The sequence below is a fragment of the Ambystoma mexicanum genome, chromosome 10 (assembly GCF_040938575.1).
Source record: "Ambystoma mexicanum isolate Mex_15411 chromosome 10, UKY_AmexF1_1, whole genome shotgun sequence".
NCBI lineage: Eukaryota > Metazoa > Chordata > Amphibia > Caudata > Ambystomatidae > Ambystoma > Ambystoma mexicanum.
In genome coordinates this window covers 1,279,468,530-1,279,489,283 of record NC_090932.1, presented here as the reverse complement: position 1 = coordinate 1,279,489,283, position 20,754 = coordinate 1,279,468,530, and the positions used below count along the sequence as shown (strand labels likewise).

The 20,754-nt window shown below is 47.0% G+C and overlaps 1 protein-coding gene across 1 annotated transcript in view; it reads left to right on the top strand.

Annotated features, from left to right (window-relative positions):
* The window catches only part of NIPSNAP1 (nipsnap homolog 1), a 339,746-nt gene that overhangs the window by 265,766 nt on the left and 53,226 nt on the right, over positions 1-20,754 (top strand). The window contains exons 7-8 of the mRNA XM_069619275.1: positions 13,224-13,255; positions 13,769-13,863. Coding sequence (XP_069475376.1) covers positions 13,224-13,255; positions 13,769-13,863 — 127 coding nt within the window. The remainder of the gene's footprint in view (positions 1-13,223; positions 13,256-13,768; positions 13,864-20,754) is intronic.

The following is a 20,754-nucleotide window of genomic DNA, read 5'->3' as shown; positions in this document are numbered from 1 at the left end:
CATCACCTCTGGGGACCTCAACATTCTCACACTAACTGAGACTTGGCTTAAACCCACCTCAGGCCGTGCACTCTCAATAGTCGTCCCTAAGGGCCATGCACTGCACTGCTGTGACAGGACTCACAAAACAGGAGGTGGGGATTGCCCTAATCTACAAAGACTCCCTCCTGCTGTCCCCTTCTACACATCCAACACAGCCACCATCCCCAACTGCGTAACAATATCTGCCAAACTGAAATGCTCTCCTAAAGCAACCATTTCGCTCCACCTTATCTATCAACCCCCCGGACCACTCGAAATCTTCAAAGACAACCTCTCCCAACTCATCCTACATGACCTCAAGCCCTCCACCCAACGTATCATCCTCTGTGACTTCAACCTAGGCCACAATGACCCATCAGACCCTGAAGCTGACTATCCCACCAGCTTCATTGGCAGCTCTCAAATGCGCAGAACTGATCTGCAGCCCAACACACTCCCAGGGCCACATTCTCGACTGGGTCCACGATCATAACAGCAATGCTACCATCCTAACTAATCACCCATGCCCATGGTCCAACCACAACACCATCACCTTCTCCATTCTACCACCACACAAGCCCAAACCCAGTGGCACTAACCCCACTACCAATCCAGCACCCATCATGGTCCGCAGCACACGCAACCTGTCCTGCAACTAGATGATCTTGTTCTTCAAGCTGCCCCCACTGCACCCATCTGACACCTCAGACCTGGTGCTGCACTATAACTCCCTGCTTGGCAATGCACTAGACACTTTGGCTCCCCTTAAAGCACGTAAACCTCGAAACATCAACCACCTCAACTCCTGGTTCACACCTCAACTCGGAATATCCTGCGCCAAAAAGAGAGCAGCTGATTTAGCCTGGCGCAAAGACCCCTCTCTAACCAACAAAGTAAATGTAAACTCCACTTCACGCCTCTACCGAAAAGCCATCCACACCGCCAAAGCCCCCATCTACTACAACAGAATCTCCAAGGTCTCCTCCAAACCTCGAGAACTATTTACTATCCTCACAAAACCCTGCTCTCCCACCCACCACCATTATCAAACACTTGGTGTAACACGGTCCAAGTCACCCTTACCAACAAAATTGCTTCCCTGCAAACCAAGATCGCCACTAAACGTACAAATATCAAGTCTGTTGCAACAGCATCCTCTGTCGGGCCACAACATGACCCCCCCCCTTACAGGTCCCTCTAAAACCCTGCCCTTTGAGTTCAAACCCACATGTGTCCCTACTCTTGAGCAATATCATCAAAGGTCGGAAACCCTCCCTCTACGTGGCCACCCTGGTCAAAGATTGCGTAGAACCACTGCTCCCCTCATCACCACCATAATCAACTCCTACTTCATGACTTGCTCGGTGCTACCCATGCTCAAAGAATCATGGCTCTCCCCACTCCTGAAAAAACCCTCCCTTGACCCAGCCATCCCCACCAACTATCAGCCCATTTCCACTGTACCATTCCTCTTGAAAATCATTGATAGAGTCGCCTACTTACAAATTCAAGTATTCTTTGAAGCACACCATATCCTAGGCACTCGTCAATCGGGCTTCCGACCCATGCATGGTACGGAAACTGCCCTCCTATACCTTAAAGATAAGCCAGACGAAGCCAATGATCAAGACAACCTCTCCCTCCTCCTCCTCCTCGACCTGTCGGCAGTATTCGACCTGGTCAACCATCAAACTCTATGCCACCACCTCACCCCCTCAGCCCACTTCTCCCCGGCCGCCGCAAAGTGGATAGCATCCTTCCTATCAGATAGAACCTCTCGAGTCTTCGCAGGCAAAGCGTCCACAAACCCGTCACCCACCCCCTGTGGTGTGCTGCAAGGCTCCTGCCCCCCTCCCACACTATATAACATATACACCAAGCCACTCTTTGACCACCTGGACTCGCTCAGTATCTCATATACCAACTACACTGAAGACGCACATATCCTGAGCCCCCTCTCTGACATTTATGGCCGAGACGGCAGCAAGGTAAAGCCATCTATGAAATAGTCCAGTCCGGTATGGCCTCAGACGGCCTCTACCTTAACGATGAAAAGACTGAGCTACTCCTTGTTGACCCCCCGAAGCGGCTAGCCAAGCTGCACCCCTCCTACAAATCCTTCTTCCGTGAAAACCCTAGAAGTCTATCTGGACTCCTCACTAAACATGTCTCGCCACGTCAATCACATCGCCGCCACATCAGCTATGCCACCAAACTGATCACAGACAGCAAACCCTTCCTCACACCAAAGAACAGGCTAGAAGAAGCCAGAGCCCTCATTTGTTCGAAACTAGACTACTGCAACTCCCTACTAAGTGGCACATCCGGAGAAAACCTGAGCAAGATCCAAACGATAGAGAACAACGCTGTGAGAGCAGCCCTTGACATTGGTAAAAGGGAGCACATCTCTGAAGCCAGAAAAAAGCCCATTGGCTCCCAGTCAACGATACTATTTAAGCACAGACACCTGTATGCAAATGTTATGATGCTGCTTGAAATTTAACGCTTCATTGTCAAGGCCAAGAAAGGAACTGATAACCGCTACAAGAGATGCCAGAACTAGAAAGGTTTTATTTTTCAAGAGGTTGAACCTAATTTCACCCAAGACCTAGGGCCTCATTACGACCCTGGCGGTAAGGGGTTTACGCCAGCGTTAGCTGCGCCGACGCCTTACCCCCAATTACGAGGTCCCTTAGCGCCATGGCGCTTTTAACACCTGCTTTTAGCAGGTGTTAAAATCCATGGCGCTAAGGGACCATGGAGTTAATTACGCCACCGTAATTTACGGTGGCGTAATTAACGCCTTCCCCACTCCCATTATGCCCTATGGGGCAAAAATGGGAATAGGGAAGGGTAAATGGGGATTGGGGACTTACCGCCCCGCCGACCTCGGAATGGGGCGGTAAGTCCGCCAACCACCATGGCGTAAACGTAGTTTACGCCATGGTGGTAAAGTCACGGCCCAGGCGGTAACTTACCGCCTGGGTCGTAATGAGGCCCCTATTCAACTCAAAAGTCGAGGACCCCGAATCACAGGTGAGGTGGGTGATGTCCACACAAGTTGTGATATCAGGACACTTCAGTTTCTGAATCGATACCCATAGCACCATTCAAAATCAGCAGATCTCCAGCAGGACCAGCCACCTATCACAAAGCTTAGTGGTGATCAATAAGAGGCACACACCAGAAGAATGCGGTTCAAACAGATATGGGTTTAGTTTGTCTTACATAGGGCCTCATTACGACCCAGGCGGTAAGTTACCGCCTGGGCCGTGACTTTACCACCATGGCGTAAACTATGTTTACGCCATGGTGGTTGGCGGACTTACCGCCCCATTCCGAGGTCGGCGGGGCGGTAAGTCCCCAATCCCCATTTACCCTTCCCCATTCCCATTTTTGCCCCATAGGGCATAATGGGAGTGGGGAAGGCGTTAATTACGCCACTGTAAATTACGGTGGCGTAATTAACTCCATGGTCCCTTAGCGCCATGGATTTTAACACCTGCTAAAAGCAGGTGTTAAAAGCGCCATGGCGCTAAGGGACCTCGTAATTGGCGGTAAGGGGTCGGCGCAGCTAACGCTGGCGTAAACCCCTTACCGCCAGGGTCGTAATGAGGCCCATAGTCTGAAATCAGCAAAAGTACATTCTAGGAAAAGAAGTCCACTCCCATCACATTATGAAAGTAATATAATGAATATTGAGCCTTGCTCTTCTGGACTGAATGAGTGAAGTTTGAGCAAGGGGGAGGGAGTATTCCTCACATTGCATTCAAAGAGATGGAGTTCTCTCCCAACACACCATGAAAACCAGATACGTAACACTGAAATACTGAACAAATTCTAAGCAACAGGGAGCTAGCAAAACAATCTTGAAGCCTGACTAAGGAATAGTCTGTCCAAAAGTACAATGTATAAAGAGAATGGAAGTGTTTAAAAGCTGGTTTTCAATACCAACTCAGTCCCAAAAAATGTACGTTTCTTTAATAAGTCTTTGAGCCTATTGCATTCTTGGGTCACCCATCACTCTAGTGACTAAGTGTGGTCTTTCCCTCCATACACAACATAGCCCTGGTGGTTGTCTTATGAGGGGTGGTGAGGTTTCTGCTTCTGTACTGGGAGAGTGCCTTGACAGTTGTGTATTTCAAGAGGCACAAACACTGCAATCCTGTGAGAGCATCCTAAGCAGTACTATGTTGTGAGTGGGGCCCTGGTTCTGCTGGCCTGATCATGTGCCCTATCCTCATCCCCTGCTCCCAGTGGCCCTACCATCACCTGCTGTGCCTGGGGCCCTGCCAGGCTCTCCTGTGCCAAGTAAACTTGCCATTATCCTGTGCTCAAGGGCCCCACTTCAATTCAAATATATATGTGCAATATTGGCACATGACTGTCTATGAACTGAAAAAGGCAGCCCGATGTATGTTGTGCTACTTTTGGTTGACCATTGAACTCTGTCAGTGATGTTTGATTATAGGGCTTTAATCATGTTGTTCATTGGCCTAAGGCTACTTGTGCAATGACACTTCAGGAACAGTCCTGTGTGATGAATCCTGTGGAGTCATCACTGATCCCCGGCTAGAGATCTCCTTCCATGTGGCCATGGGATGGCAGCCGCTACCTGATCCTGACCCTGGGGGTGGTATAATGAGGGAGGATCACATGGGAGGAGATGGCTGTCGGGGAGGTGTGGCGACCCCATCAGGAGAGATGCAGTGTTCTTCCCTTCCAAATGAAGAAGACCCTATAATTCCTAAATTCCTGATGGCATGTTGTCACTTTACAAATCCCTCCAGTTACAAAACCCTAAAACCCCCTCCTAGCAGACATTTTATGCAGAATACCATTCACACCTCCAATGTACGTAACACACACATAACATCTCTTATCTCTGATATTTTTGTACTAACCAAAAATCCCAAACAAAATCACCTTAGAAGTCCTATGAATCCTATGGACACCAACTGCCATGAAGCCACAAGTACTGAGACGACAAAGAGGAAGAAGTAATTAATTTGGATCAAAGGAAACACTAAGCTGAACATGCAGACTAGTTGTTGTAATGAGGCCCAACTGTGCGGGACATTTAAAAATGGTGTCCACATTGGAGGAACAGAGAGAACCGAACGGAAGAAGAAGGAAGCAGAATCACGGGAGAAGGCAGCAACATGGGAACAGATTGTGCTGATGAAGGCAGGTGCTTTCAGGCTGCCGCTTAAAAGCAGGACCTACCGGCATGGCGTGAGGCCACAGAAGAAGAAGCGCTGGGGAACCGGCAGCATCAGCAAAGCTACCGGAAGTGCGGTCGAGTCCAGAAGCAGCTCGATGAATACACAGCCAGCAGAAGAGCTGTGAAAAGGTCTGCTGAGCGGAGAACGCTGTCCCAAGGTGAACGCCTTACCACAGAAACGAGCCTGGGTCAGAGCTGCTGCCAGACACCGGTGAGTCTTCCCAGAGATGATGGGGACCCTGGGGCATACCGACAGGCATGTGAGCCATTAAGAATGTATTCTGACTACCAACAAAGTAGAAAACCAAGACAGAATTTGCCCAAATCCTCAGGTATGAGATGTTAATATGGGGAAGGTTGGGGCAAGTATTGTCACAAGCCAATGAATGCTAGTGAAGGAGTTAAAAGACAAAACTTGAACAAGTCTCTATATATGAGATATCAATATGGCGAAAGTTGGAGTAAGCGTTATCAAAAGCAGATAATACTATGAGAAAGGTCAAAAGGTCGAACGCATACAAGTCTCCATATATGAGATGTCAATGTGGGGAAAGTTGGAACAAGTAGTACCTCAAGTCAAGAAAGTATATACAGTGAAGGAATGCAACTGTACTATTCTGAAAGACAGTGGGAACATTAAAAAGAAGCCATGGTGAAAGAAGCTCATCGGGCAGTAAGCATTTGGGGAGAAGATACCTGGTAGAGGAGCATACCAGGGAATCTGCAGGCCCCTAGAAAGGGATTCCTGGCAGGGGAGTATACAAGACAATCCATTTGAAATACACAGAGGACACAGACATTGTGGGCAGATACCTGGCAGGAGAGTATGCCAGGTGATCTGTAAAAATCAGATGAAAAGAAGTCCTGGAAGACCAGGACCCAGGCAAGTTGAAGTTAAATAAGTTGACATTGTGGGAAGATACCTGGCAGGAGAGTATACCCAGGGATCTGATAACCCTACTACAGGCTTCCTGGCAGGGGAGTATAAAAGGAAGTTCTCCATAAGAGGTTATTGTTTTAAAAAGAGACAATTTCATCATCATTAAGAAACTATTGTTTGGAAAATACACTTTTGCCATCCTTAGGAGGTGGTTGCTTAAAAGATACATTTTTGCTATCCTCGGGAAGTGGCTGCTTGAAGGAAACACTGTAGCCATCTTTAAGAAGTCATTATTTGAAAGAGGCACTTTTGCCATCCTACCTGAGACATCCAGGGGAAGGGACTACCCACTGGATCCAAGGATTATTTTTGTTGGCTGTATCTATTTGTTTTTCAACACGTTTTACCAAACCTACAACAGAGATACTTTCCTTACACTGGGCCTCATCACGACTTGGGCGTTACCGACGGCGGTATTACCGCCGGTGGTAATAGCCCTACCGCCGAACTCCCCGGTGCTAATAGCGCCGGATCACGAGTTTGGCAGTAAAGTAATTCCCCATTGAGCCCATTCGGGAATGCCCCATTCCCCATTGGGCCCAATGGGGAATTTTCATGCTCTTACCACCGGCGGATTTCCCGCCAGCGGTAATAGCATGAATTTTCAGCGGATTTCCCCCCAGCTCAGAGCTGGGGCGAAATCCGCCAAAGCCCTGATTCGGCCGACCCTTAAATCCGGCGGTAATAGCGCGACCGCCGGATTTAAGAGTTACCGCGGAAGTCGTGATGAGGCGCACTGTTAGTAGTTCAATTTTAATGTGAGGGTCAGATTAATGTTTTGGACTCAAGGACAGTATATATAATTTTGTCGAAGAGACACAGACTGATCTTTAGTTTTAGTTTCCTAGGAAGGGAAACTATCTTTAGGATAGGGACAGATAGGAATTTATCCAACCATTTCATTTGTCTGATGTTGAAAACACTACCACTTTGTTCCTGCCTCTCATTTCTGGCCCCTCACACCTTCCTGAGTTGATGGACGTTTTTGTTGATCTGTTATATCTGAAGGAGTGATTGATATAGTGATGGCACACTTTTCTTTGTTTGCTGTGACAAATCCCAGGATGTCTTCACTGCTTCCCTAGGGGGAGCCCCTTCCCATGAGACCAGGGAGGTGAAGCTGCTACCCGATAATGCCCCCAGCCCAGAGGTGGTACTCAGCAGGTGAATCTCATGGGAGGCGGAAACCCCCTTTGGACCAGTGATGACTATTCTTTTTTTTTTATTAACAATGTTTGGTCTTAACACAAACAAGAACATCAACATTCCACATAATGAAAGCCCTTAGAATGAAGGGAAGAGGGGGGGGACCCACATCACACCCCCCTCGTTATAATGCATCAAGAATTAACGTGTCTGCCAGGTTCCACCAGTGTTCCTCCAAACAGCACATCACTCCAAATCCAAATCAAGAAATCCACCCCAAATGTCATCAAATAGTTTTCCTTTCCTCTGCAAGTGGTGACTATTCAGGAAGAATGCAGCATTCACATAACATCCCCACCTCTACTTCAACCCCACTTTCTTCACCCCTACCCTCCTATCCCTTACACTTCTGTAGTATGCAAGAAGTAGAAAGGACTGAGACGAGGAAGAATAGGGATGAACGTCGTGATCCAAAACAAGAAAGGACTGAGACAACAAAGAGGCTGGGATGTGCAGGATTAACTACAAGGAACTTACCTGAATAGTCTAGCTTTATTTATGTATGTATTTATTTATTTGTTAAATGCGTAGACCACAAGCATCAGGGCGCACATCTACACAAGACAAAAGAAAAACAGGACATTGTATAGGAACAATCAAAACAGCCTATTACTCAAATAACCAAGTCTTAAGGCGGTTTCTGAAAGCCATCAGGTGTTTTTCCTGTTGTAGATCCATAGGCAAGGTATTCCAGGCATGGGCTGCGTGGACCGGGAATGACCGTCCATTTTCCCTCACTCTTTTGGCTCTTGGGTTAGCTAAACGCTGGGTGTTACTGGAGCGAAGGGGTCTGCATGGTTCATATAGTTTAAGGTTGTGTTTGAGGTAAGATGGGTCACTTCCATAGAGGCACTTGTGGGTCAGGGTAATGATTTTGAAGCATATTCTCTCAGCCACTGGCAGCCAGTGGAGTTCTCTCCTAGCGTTCAAGATGGGCTCTCTTCTCTTAGTGCTGTAAACAACCCTGACTGCCCCATTATGGATCACCTGGAGCCTATGGATGCAGTCTTTGTTGGCACCAATCAAGAGGGCATTGCAATAGTCGAGTCTAGGCATAATAATGGTCCTGACCAGGGTTTCGCAGTTCCTGGGTGTCATGAATGGTTTGACTTGCCTAAGCACTCTCAAATGGTACTGGTAACTCTTGACAACCCCACGTACATGTGCATCAGCCCCAGGAAAGGCTTCCAGGAAAACGCAGAGGGTTTCCCCCTTATCAGATACAGGTATGCAACTGCCTTCAATATTCAGCCTTGTGTATTTGGGATCCACTTTTACCCTGACGTGTGTAGAGCTGAAGATCATGAGTCCAGTTTTAGCACTGTTTAGGCACATCCAGACATCCAGTTCTTTACTGACTCGTATATGTTGGTTAACCTATCTGCGGAAGAGCCAGATGCGCAGCACAATAGGTACACGCAGTCTGAGGAGAAGGGAGACACCGAAGTGTGTCTGAGGACATGGAGCCGCTGTGGCAATCCAAGGACTGTCCCAGAGCTCCGGCGAAGCAGAGAAGGACACTGGGCTGCCTGCGACTAACCGTAGGGCTGCAACCAAGACCCTAAAGTTATTTGGGTGTCTAAACCTAAGGTTGGGCGTCTCAAGTGTGTGAGAAACCCTGAGAAGCATAGTGGATGAAACTTTACTAAGATAAAGCAACAAGGGAAATAGGGTCTGTGACCCTTACAAGAAAAGGAAATACAACGTAACAAGAAGGTCTAACCTTCTTTGTGGCAGTACCTGGAGGGAAGGCCACCTAGGGCTGTCACATAAGAGAAACAAAGAGAACTGCGAGAGTGATACAAATGAAGACAGTACTTGGCAGGGGAGTAAACCAAGTCTGTATGTGAAGTCAAGAAACCAAAAAGAGAACTTTGAGAGTAATACAGAGGAACACAGAGCTTTGCAGGCGAGTAAGCCAAGTCTGTGTTTGGGACTAAGAGACCTGATAGAAGAGGAAATCAGGTCTGGCAACCAGGGTTGAGAATCCACCAGAGTTTGGAGAAGCATCCAAACTCCTCTTCTTAGTCGCAGTGCTTGGTAGGAGGAAACTAGGTCTGTCAACCAGAGTCAGGGACCCACCATAGCTTGAAGAAGCATCCAAGCCACTCTTCATCGTCGCACTGCCTGGTAGGAGGAAACCAGGTCTGCCAACCAGGGTCAGGGACCCACCACAGCTTGGATAAGCATCCAAGCCACTCTTCTTCGTCGCAGTGTCTGATAGGAGGAATCCAGATCTGCGAACCAGGGTGAGGGATCACCTACAGTTTGGAGACCCGTCCAGACTCCTCTTCTTTGGCATAGTGCCTGGTGGGAAAAGAAGCAGTTCTTCCAATCAGGGTCAGGGACCCCAGAAACAGAGAAGCCTGAGAAGGGCTAATTGGGGAACAGAGACATTTACCCACTAATTGTTGAAGCGTGCTACAAGTCGAAGGAAGGCTGTGGAAGGGAGACATCCCCCAAGCAGTTGATTAACTGTACCAGATGGATGGGGAAGGGAGACATTCCCCCTCACACTTGAGGAACTGATGAACCCAGAACTGTCTTTTTGTCGAGGGAAAGGGAGTCATTCTCTGGGATAGGAAGACCTACTTTTTATTTAGTTTAAATTTAGCATGTGAGGGACAGAGCAAGGATTCTGACATAGCATATTGGGACTTTTGCTTTTGACATCTTAACTATGACATTAATAATTTTGGTTGAGGCTGGGACACCCCTCTTGGAGTTAGGGCAAAATAGGGTTTTACTTTTCATTTTGTCACTTGAATAAACGTTTATGCCAACGACTATGACCCCTCCGTGTAAGTCTTACTTCTGCACCCTTACATTACTTAGTATCCATTTACCCTTCATTCCACAGTGGCACATTTTAGTCTTCTGTGATAGATGCCAGTCTTTGCTTGTTGTCCAAATGTTTTTTATGTTGGTGTTTTTATGTAGCATTATTGCCATCTGGATTTTGTTGCTGCACCTTATAGGCTGAAATGTGTACAGAGGGAGTAAGGTTTACTTCTTATCTCCCCCATTTGTGACCTCAATCTCCTTTAGGTGCATGAGCTTTGGTGCTCTTGCGAAGTGTCAGAACGGGGGTCCTTAAGGGCAGTGTTGTTTGGTCCTCCAATCTTGTAGTGGGACTTGTGACGATTCACTAGCTGTTGCCACTTCTCCCCATTGGGGAGCCCCTTCTCATGAGGCTAGGGAGATGAGGCCGCTACCCAATATTCCCCCTATGGGTGGTTTAATGTGGGAGGCCCTAATGGGGATGGACCCCCCTGCTGGGGATAAGGATGACCACTTAGGTAAAAGTCTGCACAACACCCGAACCTTACCCTCTGAAGCCTGTTTCCATCTTTTCACCAACGCCCTCCCCTTGATTGCACTTCTATTTGTCACTGTAACATTAAACCAGTTATTTCTACTGAGACAAAGAGACCATGAGGAATAGCATACAGGAACGGTATAGACTTCCATGGGGGAGTCCTCCAGAGAAATACATGAACACTGACAAAGGACTTTGAGTAAGAGAGCCGCAGATCAGCACGAATGACAGTGCAGCCTGGGAATTTCAAAGAAGACGTGGAGAACCCAGTGAAAAAGCAGAGAGCAGTCCACTCCCAAAGGCAAGAAGCCGGCGACAGGAGTCCTTTGCCCGGTGTTATGGAGAAGGTCAAAGACATGACTGGAACCTGGAAGATGGTGGCGCGACCTCTGGGAAGTGGACCAAGCGGTCCAGTAACGGTGCCTGCACCATCCGCAAAGAGACCAGGAACACGGTTCATGGGGCAAGAGCAGCAGAAGCCAGAGACGCCCATGCAGCCCGGTAAGAAGATGCAAGCACCCAGAGTCCTGGAGGCAACAAGGGTAACAGGCACATCACAGAGACCGGTAGGGGCTTGGAGGTGCGTGAGAGAAATAAAACACACAGGGATAATGATGAGAAGCATCTTCCTAGTGGCAGTACTTGGCAAGAGAGTCTACCAAGTCGCCCTATTGAGAAGGCAAGAAAACAACGGTCTGGGGCCCGAACCGAGGTGAAGCCTACATTGCAAGAGTCATCTTCCTAGTGGCAGTACTTGGCAGAGGAGGGAACCAAGTAGGCCTAATGAAAGAAGAATAGAAACCAGTGTCTGGGACCCAAACCAAAGGAACCGAAATAAGCATATAAATCCTCCTCCTCGTGGCAGTACTTGGCAGGAGAGTGAACCAAGTGGGCCTGAGAAGAAATGGGGAGCGAACAGGGTCTGGGACCCAAATAAAGACAAAGTAAATATCAGAGGGAGGAACCCCCTAAACAGCGTTAAAGAAAAGACCTAAGTAGACGGGGGAAAGGAGCCATTCCCCCTGATCTTAACTGGAACTTTTTGTTGAAATTAATATTCAGGGGAAGGGAGTGATTCCACCTGGACATACTTGGAACTTTGTTGAACTTTGTTGCAACCATTATCCTGGGGAAGGGAGTTATTCCCCCTGGTTCCAGCTTGAACATTAGTGGCGAAGTCAGGGGAAGGGAGTAATTCCCCCTAGTATCGATTGGAGTCCTGAAGAGACTTTATTTTCAGACACCATGAAGGGTGTCATTCTCCTGGTGAGAGAACTTTATTTTTGATTAAGACTTGTTAGTTGTAGTCAGTGCCCAAGATACGATTTTGAAGCAGGAGTATTGTACTCCCTGTTTTTTAAAGTTGGTAGTAAAATGATTTTTTAGGGAGTAAAAATTAAGTCCAATTCCCAATGGGAGTATTTTATAAGCGAGTAAAGATGTTTTAACTTGAAAACGGAAATATTTGTGTAATAATTATTCCTTTGCACCTAGTTATTCATACACAATACAGCATATACATGTTTACTTCTTCCAATCAGGCAGTAATAATAATAGTAGTTTCTTCCTGTGATACTAGGTGCACCACTGGTCGAAACATTTCCATGGAGGTATGTGGGTGAAAGCATGAGCACAAGGTCCTACGTATCTGTTTACTATTTACTTTTTATTACTATTTTTTGTTGGCGGTATTTGTACTCACTGTTTTTTATTTTTTTAGAGTGTTTGCCTATTGCAGGGAGTAAAAGTGGCTGTTACTCCCCTTAAATGTAGGGCTGGTTGTAGTTTAAGGGACAGTGGTAAGGTATTGACTTAGTATGATGCTTTTCAGTTACGGAAATCCTGACTAACCCTTTTGTTGTTAGCTTGAGGCAGGGAAACCCCTCTTAGAGTTAGTGATAACTAGGTTTTTTAATTCAATAAAAGTCTTTGCCAACCACCATGGCAACTCCTGGTTAGTTGCCTTCTTCTGCACTCTTACAGACTCTTGGAAAGGGAGAAAGCACCAGGAGCCATTCTACTTCCTCTGGTACTCGCCAGACTCAGAACAGCCCTCTGTCTACAGACATGTTAGCAAGTAAGACCTGAGGACACTCGTAAACGTAGGTGGGTCTCAATCTGGTGGTCCCAGTATACTATGCTGATCCTGGCAGCCACTGACTACAAAGTCAAACTAGAAGCCTTATAAGTATGGCTACCGTGCTGTGGAGCATGTGACCAAGGTTTCTTATAGTCATTGCAATCTCTAAAACTGTTTTGACCACTAGCTTTGGAAAGCTCAGACCTCTTCCTCACCCGCCTGGCCATCGCCAAAATACAAAGAACGTGATTCCTCCCTCAGAAGCAGATCACTTGCCATTTGTTGTTTGTTGACTTTGCTAGCATTTCTCCAAGATTCTCAATGATATATTTTCACACCAGGGATTTTCAAAATTATGACTAGCAAAACCTTTTAACTGAGTTCTGGCAGCTTGCCTTTTCATGGATAAACTGAATATCTTGTTTTTTTCCAGCCGGGGACGATGATCGAGTGGGGGAATAACTGGTGAGTGCCAGAGTTGCCCCCAATTTCTTTGCACATTTATGGCATAGCTGTACATTCCTCTGCAACGGCCTCGATATTATGCCCCTCTACCGCACATGCGATAGTGCCCTGCTCATCTCCTCATGCATTTCTTAGGTGCATGGCATAGCACCGTTCTTCTCTCCTCTGGTCTCCTTCGTATGCAACTCTGATGTACATGGCATAGGTCCCTGCACCTTCCTTCTTGCTCTCTCCTCATGTTACCCTGCTGTACATTACCCTCCATTTTCTCCCTGTTCATCTCTGTGGTGCCTAGCATGGTGCTTTACTCCCGCAAGTTTAGATGCATACTAGTAGCTGTGCAAGGCATTGCTCCATACCCCACTCATTCCTTGCCATAGAATGACTGCACAAACCACGTACTAACACGTTTCTTCTCTGTGTTTGTCTTCCTTAATATGTACATGTAAGAGCCAGATTATTTGTGTTATCCTTAGAGCACCTTGTGATCAATTTACTTACTCTCTTCCGCAGGGCACGAGCAATTAAGCACCGGCAGGAAAATAAAGAGGCCGTGGGTGGATTCTTCTCCCAGATTGGAGAACTTTATGTAGTGCATCATCTGTGGGGTAAGGTTCTTTGTCTGTCGTTAGAGGAGGAATGGGACATAGGGTCATATTGGGTAGATTCTAAGAGTGCTGTAATATGTTCAACAAGTATCTCAGAGATGTGTGGCCTCAATGATAGCTCTGATGGCCATGGCGTAGATCTGTCTATGAGAAAGCTTTGCTATCTACAGCTTCAACTGGCGAGGAGTGTAACCACAGGGAGAATTTTGAAGGTTACAGGACTGTCCTGGGATTCATGTGAGCGTAGGAGTATGCTGCTGGCTACAGAATGGACTGGAGATGCGTAGCCTGAAGCAGACCTCTATCTACAGCATATAACCATGGTGTGCCTTGAGGAATAAGTCTGATGCTGTAACAGGTCGGGCTGATTCTTGTCTAAGCCAGTGCTTGTCCAAAACTGGTAGTTTGGGGTGTCTTGAGCCAGTAGACCTCTCTTTCCTCTCTAGGTGGCAAAAAGACATTTGAGTTCTCAAAGTAAGCTGCTGTGCAATACCCTGCCAAGATTCAATCCCTGCATTTGTTGTTCAGTCCCAGGCTATCCTCCTCACCTCCATTCTCTCTAACAATTTGCTCTGATTCGGGATAAGTCAAAGGGCAAGGGTTTTATATCTACACTTTTTAAGATTTTCAAAATTCCACATGTAGATCAAATCCACATAGTCAGACAACAAATAATAATGTCAAATAATAACACTGAAAAGTAGGCTTCACCTATATGTCATGTCATTTTTGTAATGTATTTTTATTTGATTTTTCAAAAATGAAATATAAACAAAGTAGAACAGCAATTACAAGAACTATGGGAAATTTCATGTGGTGTACAATCTGTAATAGAATAAACAGTTCTATTAAGAGACAGATCAATAGGCAATGCATTCACCAAGGTAAATTCACCAATTGAGGGAGGATATGGGAGGATCAGGGGTAAAGCGCTAGCAGTTCAGACTTGTCCCAAGGCATCCAGCCAGCGTCTAGTGAAGTAACTATTCACAAGCCCGGGGGCACAGTCCACTACCCTCCCCATACCTTTTGTCAACAAAAAGGATCTCTGCTGTTGGGGGGATCAAGATTACATTTTGTACTGCCATATGCCAGTAAGATTGTTATCTGTGTGCAAGTTCTCATGATGTGTTTCGCAGGGCGGTTATTGGGTGTGTAAGGATGCAGAAGTAGACACGGACACAAAGGTGGCATGCTTGTTGGCATACACCTTTATTGAACAGAAAATAAGGAAGAACCCTACCTGTCCCTATAACTAAGAGGGGTTTCCCTGCCTCAATGTGCGTCAAAAACAAATAGTCCACTGTCCTATGTCCCAAACCTATTTTCGTTCCTTATACTTCAAAAGAAAACTATAAAGTAGGCTACACCTTGACTCCAAAATGGTGGCTCCCTCCTTCAGTATGATTTCTAGGCAGTTTGTGACTGATGGGGGAGTATCCTTCGTTCCCTGGCCATCACTAGGCTTCTCTATAATGTTCCACACAGATGCGGAGGATGTCTCTCTACCCCAGACCTTCTCTGGCGATTTGCTTGTAGTTCCAAAAACAAGATTGGGAAGATATCTCCCTTCTCCAAGTCTTTTTCAGGCTCTCTTTCAATAGTATCAATATTGTCTTGGTTTCCACCAAAGGATATATCTTTCTTCCTCTGGTCTTCTCATAACTTTTGCCAGAGGATCTCTTTCTCTTCCCCTGGTCTTCTCTTGACTTTGGTTAGAGAATCTTTCTCTCCTCATTTGTTGTTCTATTGCCTTTTGCCAAAGGATACTTTTATCAACCCATGGTCTGACTCTTCTCGATATGTGGGTCCCAGATCCCCTCCTCAGCATTGTAATGTTTCTGACTTAAGCCCGGTTCACTATCCTACCAGGCGTTATCTCACATGTACAGCTCTCTCAGCTTCTCAGTATTCAGGTCCCAGACCCCCTTCTCAGCTTTGTAATGTATCTTACTTAGGCCCGGTTCACTATCCTGCCAGGCATTAACTCACATGTACAACTCTCTCAGCTTCTCAGTATTCAGGTCCCAGACCCCCTTCTCAGCTGTGTAAGGTCTCTTACTTAAGCCTGGTTCACTTTCCTGCCAGGCGTTATCTTGCATGTAGAACTCTCTCTGTTTCTCAGTAGTCGGGTTCTAGACCCCCTTCTTGGGTTCATAGTGTCTTTTAATCAGGCCTCGTTCACTATCCTGCCAGGCCTCTCTTTGGGTCTCTTTGGGGTATTCTCTCACACTATATGCCCTTATTTGCCTCTCTGCTTGGACCCACTGGAAATGCAAGATGGTTATTTTCTTCCTCCCAACCACAGCTTCTAGGGTTTCCCTGTGCCTTCCCGGTCCCCCTCAGTGTAACTTCCTTCTTGGTCCGTAAGGGTTCCGATCCTCGGCAACACTAGCAAGCTTCTTCGGCTTCCCCTGGGCTTTTGCGGTCTGCTCTTTCGGCAGCTATGCATGGTGATTTCTCCCTGCACGTTGGCTCCCACCTGGACTACTCGGATGGATGCTTCCTGCCACCAGATCGGAGGTCCCCAGCCTTCGGGTAAGTCTTGGCTCTTCTACGCCTTCTCGGTCCCAGCCTTCCTTCTACAAGCATTTGGGTCTGCAGCGCGACCTCTCTGCACGGCTTTGCTCCCCAGCTCGATTACTGAGGAGAGTCCTTCATCAGTTTTTATGACAGATTGACTCTCGAGTCTTGGATAGCTACCATGTTAGTCTTGGTTCTGCATAGGGCTCTTCATTTCCCTGATTTTCCGAGTGTCAGTGCTTTTGAAGTCATCCATACTCATTCTTCCCTCACACAGAATCGTCTACATGCATCAGGTAACTAGCAGAAAAAAGAGGAGACCCAGAGGGTGGGGGTGATTGGGCCCTATCCATTTTGTTGGGCGAGCAATCCCTGGCAGCATGGTGGTAAAACCGCTGAACCAAGTGGCAGTAACAGTAATTGCATGTGGGCGGTATTCCAGCGGATTTACTACCGGGATACCGCCTAACTAGTGATGAGGCCCAATGTCTGTTAGCGCTGTGTCCCAAAACCCTGCTTCTGTCCCCAACACTAATAACTTAAATCAACTGTGTAGGGTTGGTTTCTTCCAAAGTAAAGTGTTCATGATAACTCTTGCCAACAGAAAAGTTCCTAATGTCTTGGGTGGTCCAAATGATAAAATAAATGTTCTACCAGGTAAAAGTCCCAGGTTTCTATGGGTTCGCTCCTTTCCCCTGTATTCCTTCTGGTTCTACTTTCCTTTTCTTTGGGTTCTAAAGACCCTATATCTTCTCAGGAAAATTTCACTGTATTTTATATCTTCATAAGGGTGTGAGTCTCTTAATTCTTTAAAATACCGGCTTGGTGTATTTCCCTGCCAAGTCTGGGTTTTTGCATCAAAACAGTCTCTCTTGACTTGAGGGTCCTCAATCCTCTTATTCTGACTCTCTTTTGGGTGCGAGTCCCAAACTCACAGGGTATGAACATAATAGCTTGGTTCACTCTCCTGCCAAGTATTTGTCCAGCTTGGTCCACTCTCCTGTCAAGCGTTCATCATCTCATGGACTTCCTTTGTATCTCTCAGGCTATCTCTTATCCTTTGGCTTTCATATGGGTGCATGTGCCAGACTTGCAGTGTTATGTTGCAATTACTTGGTTTACTCTTCTGCCAAGCATGTGCTCCTTCATGTGCTCCTTTTTGGAGAATATCTGCTTTATTCAGGGTCCTAGACACCCTTTCTCTCTTATTCCTATATGGGTGCAGGTCCCAGACTCGCAGTGTGCTATTGCAATAGTTTGGTTTACTCTCATGCCAAGGATATGCTCCCTTCTGCACTCCCTCGTCTTCTCCCGGGCACCCAGACCCTCTCACTCTCTTGTTCCTGTTGCTCCCTGACATCTCCTGGACCGTCAGCAACTTCAGCTCTGCCCGCGTACCTGTCTCTCTGGTGACACTTCATCCATTCCCTTGGTCTTGAAAACCCCTACCAAGGGCTTATGATCCTTGATAATCTTGAACTGCCTTCCCCACAAGAACACATGAAATGTCTTCACAGCCCAGACCACACTTGGGGCCTCCTTCTCCATGATAGAGTTCCTCTTCTCCACATCGCGCAAAGCCCTTCATGCAAAGGGCCACCACCTGACCCACACCATGCTGCCTCTGCAACAGCAGCGCCCCCACCCCTGAATCACTAGCAACGGTCATCACCTAGGTGGGACAGCCTGTATCAAAACCCGACAGAGCCCTGGTGATGGCCTGCTTGATGTCCTCAAACTCTTGCTGTCTGCCTTCCGTCCACTCAAAACATTCATGTCGATTGCACCACCCCGTATTAACTTGCACCTATTTACTAAATGGGGAACAAATCTGGTGTAGTATTCTGCCGAGCCTAGAAAGGACATGACACCTTGCTTATCAATGGCTCTGCTTACCCCCTGAATTGCCACCACAAACTCTCCTTTGGTCTCCAAACCATTCCCACTCAGGTAGTGCCCAAGATAGTCCATCATTGTCCTTCTGAGTTTACACTTGCCTTTCCTGAAAGTCAAACCTGCCTCCTTGATAATTGTTAGAACTCTGCCCAACTGGACATCATGCTCTTCCTCATTGGACTGTGTTACAAGAATGTCATCTTGAAAACAGAACATGCTTGCTACTTTAACAAACAGAACATGCATCATCCTCTGAAAGAATGCTGCTGCCACGACCAGGCCTAACAGCATCATATGAAATCTGAACATCCCCTCCGGAGTTATGAAAGTTGTCTGCTATCTGGATGCTGTATGCAGATTTATCTGGTAGTACGTAGATGCCAAGTCCTGAGTACTAAACACAACAGGCACCCCCCGCCAAGCTCACCATCTCGCGAATGTTGGGCAACGGAAACCTATTGGCAACCGCATTCCGGTTAAGCCCCTTAGGTCTACACAAGGTCTTATATCCCCACTGGCTTTCCTCATCACAATGATGGAAGAAACCCACTGCACTGTTTCCACTCTCTCTATCACCCCCAATCATTCCAATTTCTCTAGCTCCTTCCTTACTTTCTCCCTGAGACAGATAGGCATGTGACTGAGCTTCCCTACCACAGGTAATGCTCCTCCCTTCTGTACTCATCATCCTCTACTACACTCTTCACATCCTTATTGACCGTCACCACCATCCCTGGAACACTGTGATCCAATATAATTCCCATCTCACTTTGCTCATACTAGCCCAGAAGACGGCCTCCACACTTCAATACAACCACATCTGCTTCAGGTTGCACAGAAGTTTAGCTTTCAACTGCACCACAATCTCAATTCTGACTCCTCCATAGACATTGACTCTCACCTTGGGTTTATCAAGTTTTCTTCCCTTTCCACCCAGTTTATCTTCCCATAACTCCCAATCCACCGTGATGTATTTGGACACCAAGTCTATGAGCATCGGTACCCCACATCATCCACAAAGACTTCAGCATGAGGCTTCCCGCCTCTTCTCATGCTTTCTCCAACCCTCCACTCCTCGAAACTCACACCCTCTGCACCCTATATCTGCCCACATCCCTCACACTCTACCTCATCACAGAGACCAATCTCTCTAACTCCCTTGGCAGAAAGATTACTACAGCACCTTGCAATGGGACCTCTTTTTCAACACTTCCTGCACTCTACACTTAACCCTGGCACTTCTCTGAATTGGCAAAATGGAAGGCACTCCCACAGCTGAAGCACCTCTTTTATTCTCTTCCACCCCACCCTTTCCAGCTCCACCACCCTCTGAACCACTGTCTTTCTCTTCCGTCCCCTTCTTTTGAAAAGGTCCAGGAGGTGGATGCTTCCTCTCCACCTTCCCCTTCACAGTAGTACAATCCTTTTTCTCTTTTCTCAATGTCTTATTGTCCAGCTCCTTCACCCACTGCATCATGTGCTCCACCGTCTTGGTAATGTCTAGGACCTCATCCAAGGTGGGATCCCCCTTTCTCCATATCTCCTTCCTTATTGTGTGCTCTCCAACACGTAGCATGAACTGGTCCCTGACATGCTCATTGTAGGAGTAATCAAAATTGCAGCGATTCGCTAGTTGTCTAGGCCATAACTTGACCATTAATGGCCAGCACAAAATCCTGGAAGACCTCCTTCCATACATCCCACTTTATTACAGGCTCTCCTGTTTGTGGCAGAAACTTTGCAGGTAAATTGCTCATTACTAGACTTCTTACGCCCTCTTGGTCACTTCTATCATCCTTCAATGCTGAGCAGATGATGGAAAAATATGTCACTCTATATGTAACCGTTGCTGCTTCCTTTATTTCTTATTCTCATGCCACCTTCTTTTCCATTGCATCCTTTATATACCATGTGGTTCAATGATTATGACATTGAGCCACAAAGGACCCGATTGTCATATCAGCAGTAGTCGCCTGACTCCAAACAGGCGCCAGGTATAGTTTCCTTGAAGGGTCTCCACATCGATTGCTGTTGCGCCGATATTCACATGCTCTCCCGGGAGAACACGGAATGTCCAGGTCACCTGACTCCAAATGGCTGACACTTCTATGGCAGCGTGTGTGGTTCAGAGACCGCGGCATGTCTCCTCTGCGCCTTCACACACCTTAGACCTGACAGAGATCTCCTTATGGGGGTTACACCATCAACCACAACGCCACTACAAGCAATGCCCCACCCCTTGCAGTGTCCAACTCACGCACACAAATGCTGGTACCTGCTGGGTTCAGTGGCTGTTACTCCTTCAAGGCAAACGTTGCTGCTCCTCTTCCACTCCCAGAACTACGAAACGCCCTTGACCAGCATAATGGTCAACAGGAAAGTACTGCACCACACCTTTGCTCTGCTCCTCTTTCCTCATCACACAGGTTGGCTCCAGGGGTCTAGGTGAAGCTACTCGTCGCCAGTGTTATA